Source organism: Acanthisitta chloris, unplaced genomic scaffold (assembly GCF_000695815.1).
Source record: "Acanthisitta chloris isolate BGI_N310 unplaced genomic scaffold, ASM69581v1 scaffold32470, whole genome shotgun sequence".
Taxonomy (NCBI): Eukaryota; Metazoa; Chordata; class Aves; order Passeriformes; family Acanthisittidae; genus Acanthisitta; species Acanthisitta chloris.
Window position 1 is genome coordinate 1 of NW_008651601.1, and position 629 is coordinate 629.

A 629-nucleotide genomic window follows, 5' to 3' on the forward strand; every position below is an offset into this window, starting at 1 on the left:
AGATACGTGTGTAGAGCCCCACGATGGTAAGGAGGATGAGGGTGAAGATGGTGGTGACGAAGAGGACGTAACGTTTGGAGTAGAGGGGGAGGACGGTGGAACAATCCTCCAAGTCGCTGATACAGTTCCAACCCATGATGGGAAGGCTCCCGATGGCGGCGGCGATGACCCAACACGCCCCGATCAACAACACCATGCGACAGTTCTTGTCGCTGCTGTAAACTTTCACTTTGGTGATGGCCACGTGACGTTCGATGGCGATGGCCAAGAGGCTGAAGACCGAAGCGGCCAAAGTGGCGAAGGCCGTTCCTTCCCTCACGAACCACTGCACCGGAGTCAGGTTGAACGTGGTGCCCCCAGACAAGAGGATGTTGGCCATGAAGGCCAACCCAGCCAAGAGGTCAGAAAAGGCCAAGTTGCCTATGAAAATGTACATGGCCAAGTGGAGCCTCTTGTTACGACAAATGGAAACGAGCACCAAGAGGTTCTCCAAAACGATGAAGCAACAGAGGATGACGATGAGGATGGAGACGACCCAACGAGATGAGGTGCCGGAAGTCTCGGTGTCTTCTTTGGTGTAGTTGTAGTGTTCCCAAATTTTTTCTTTGTTGAAGTATTCCTTGTAGATG

General features: G+C 52.8%; 1 protein-coding gene across 1 annotated transcript; it reads right to left on the reverse strand.

Annotated features, from left to right (window-relative positions):
- Positions 1 to 6: 6 nt before the first annotated feature.
- Positions 7 to 625, reverse strand: S1PR2 (sphingosine-1-phosphate receptor 2; the record flags this gene model as incomplete). The annotated part of the gene is made up of 1 exon (XM_009073996.1): positions 7 to 625. A coding segment is annotated over one exon (619 nt), but the record flags the coding sequence as incomplete, so codon positions are not given.
- Positions 626 to 629: the final 4 nt, after the last annotated feature.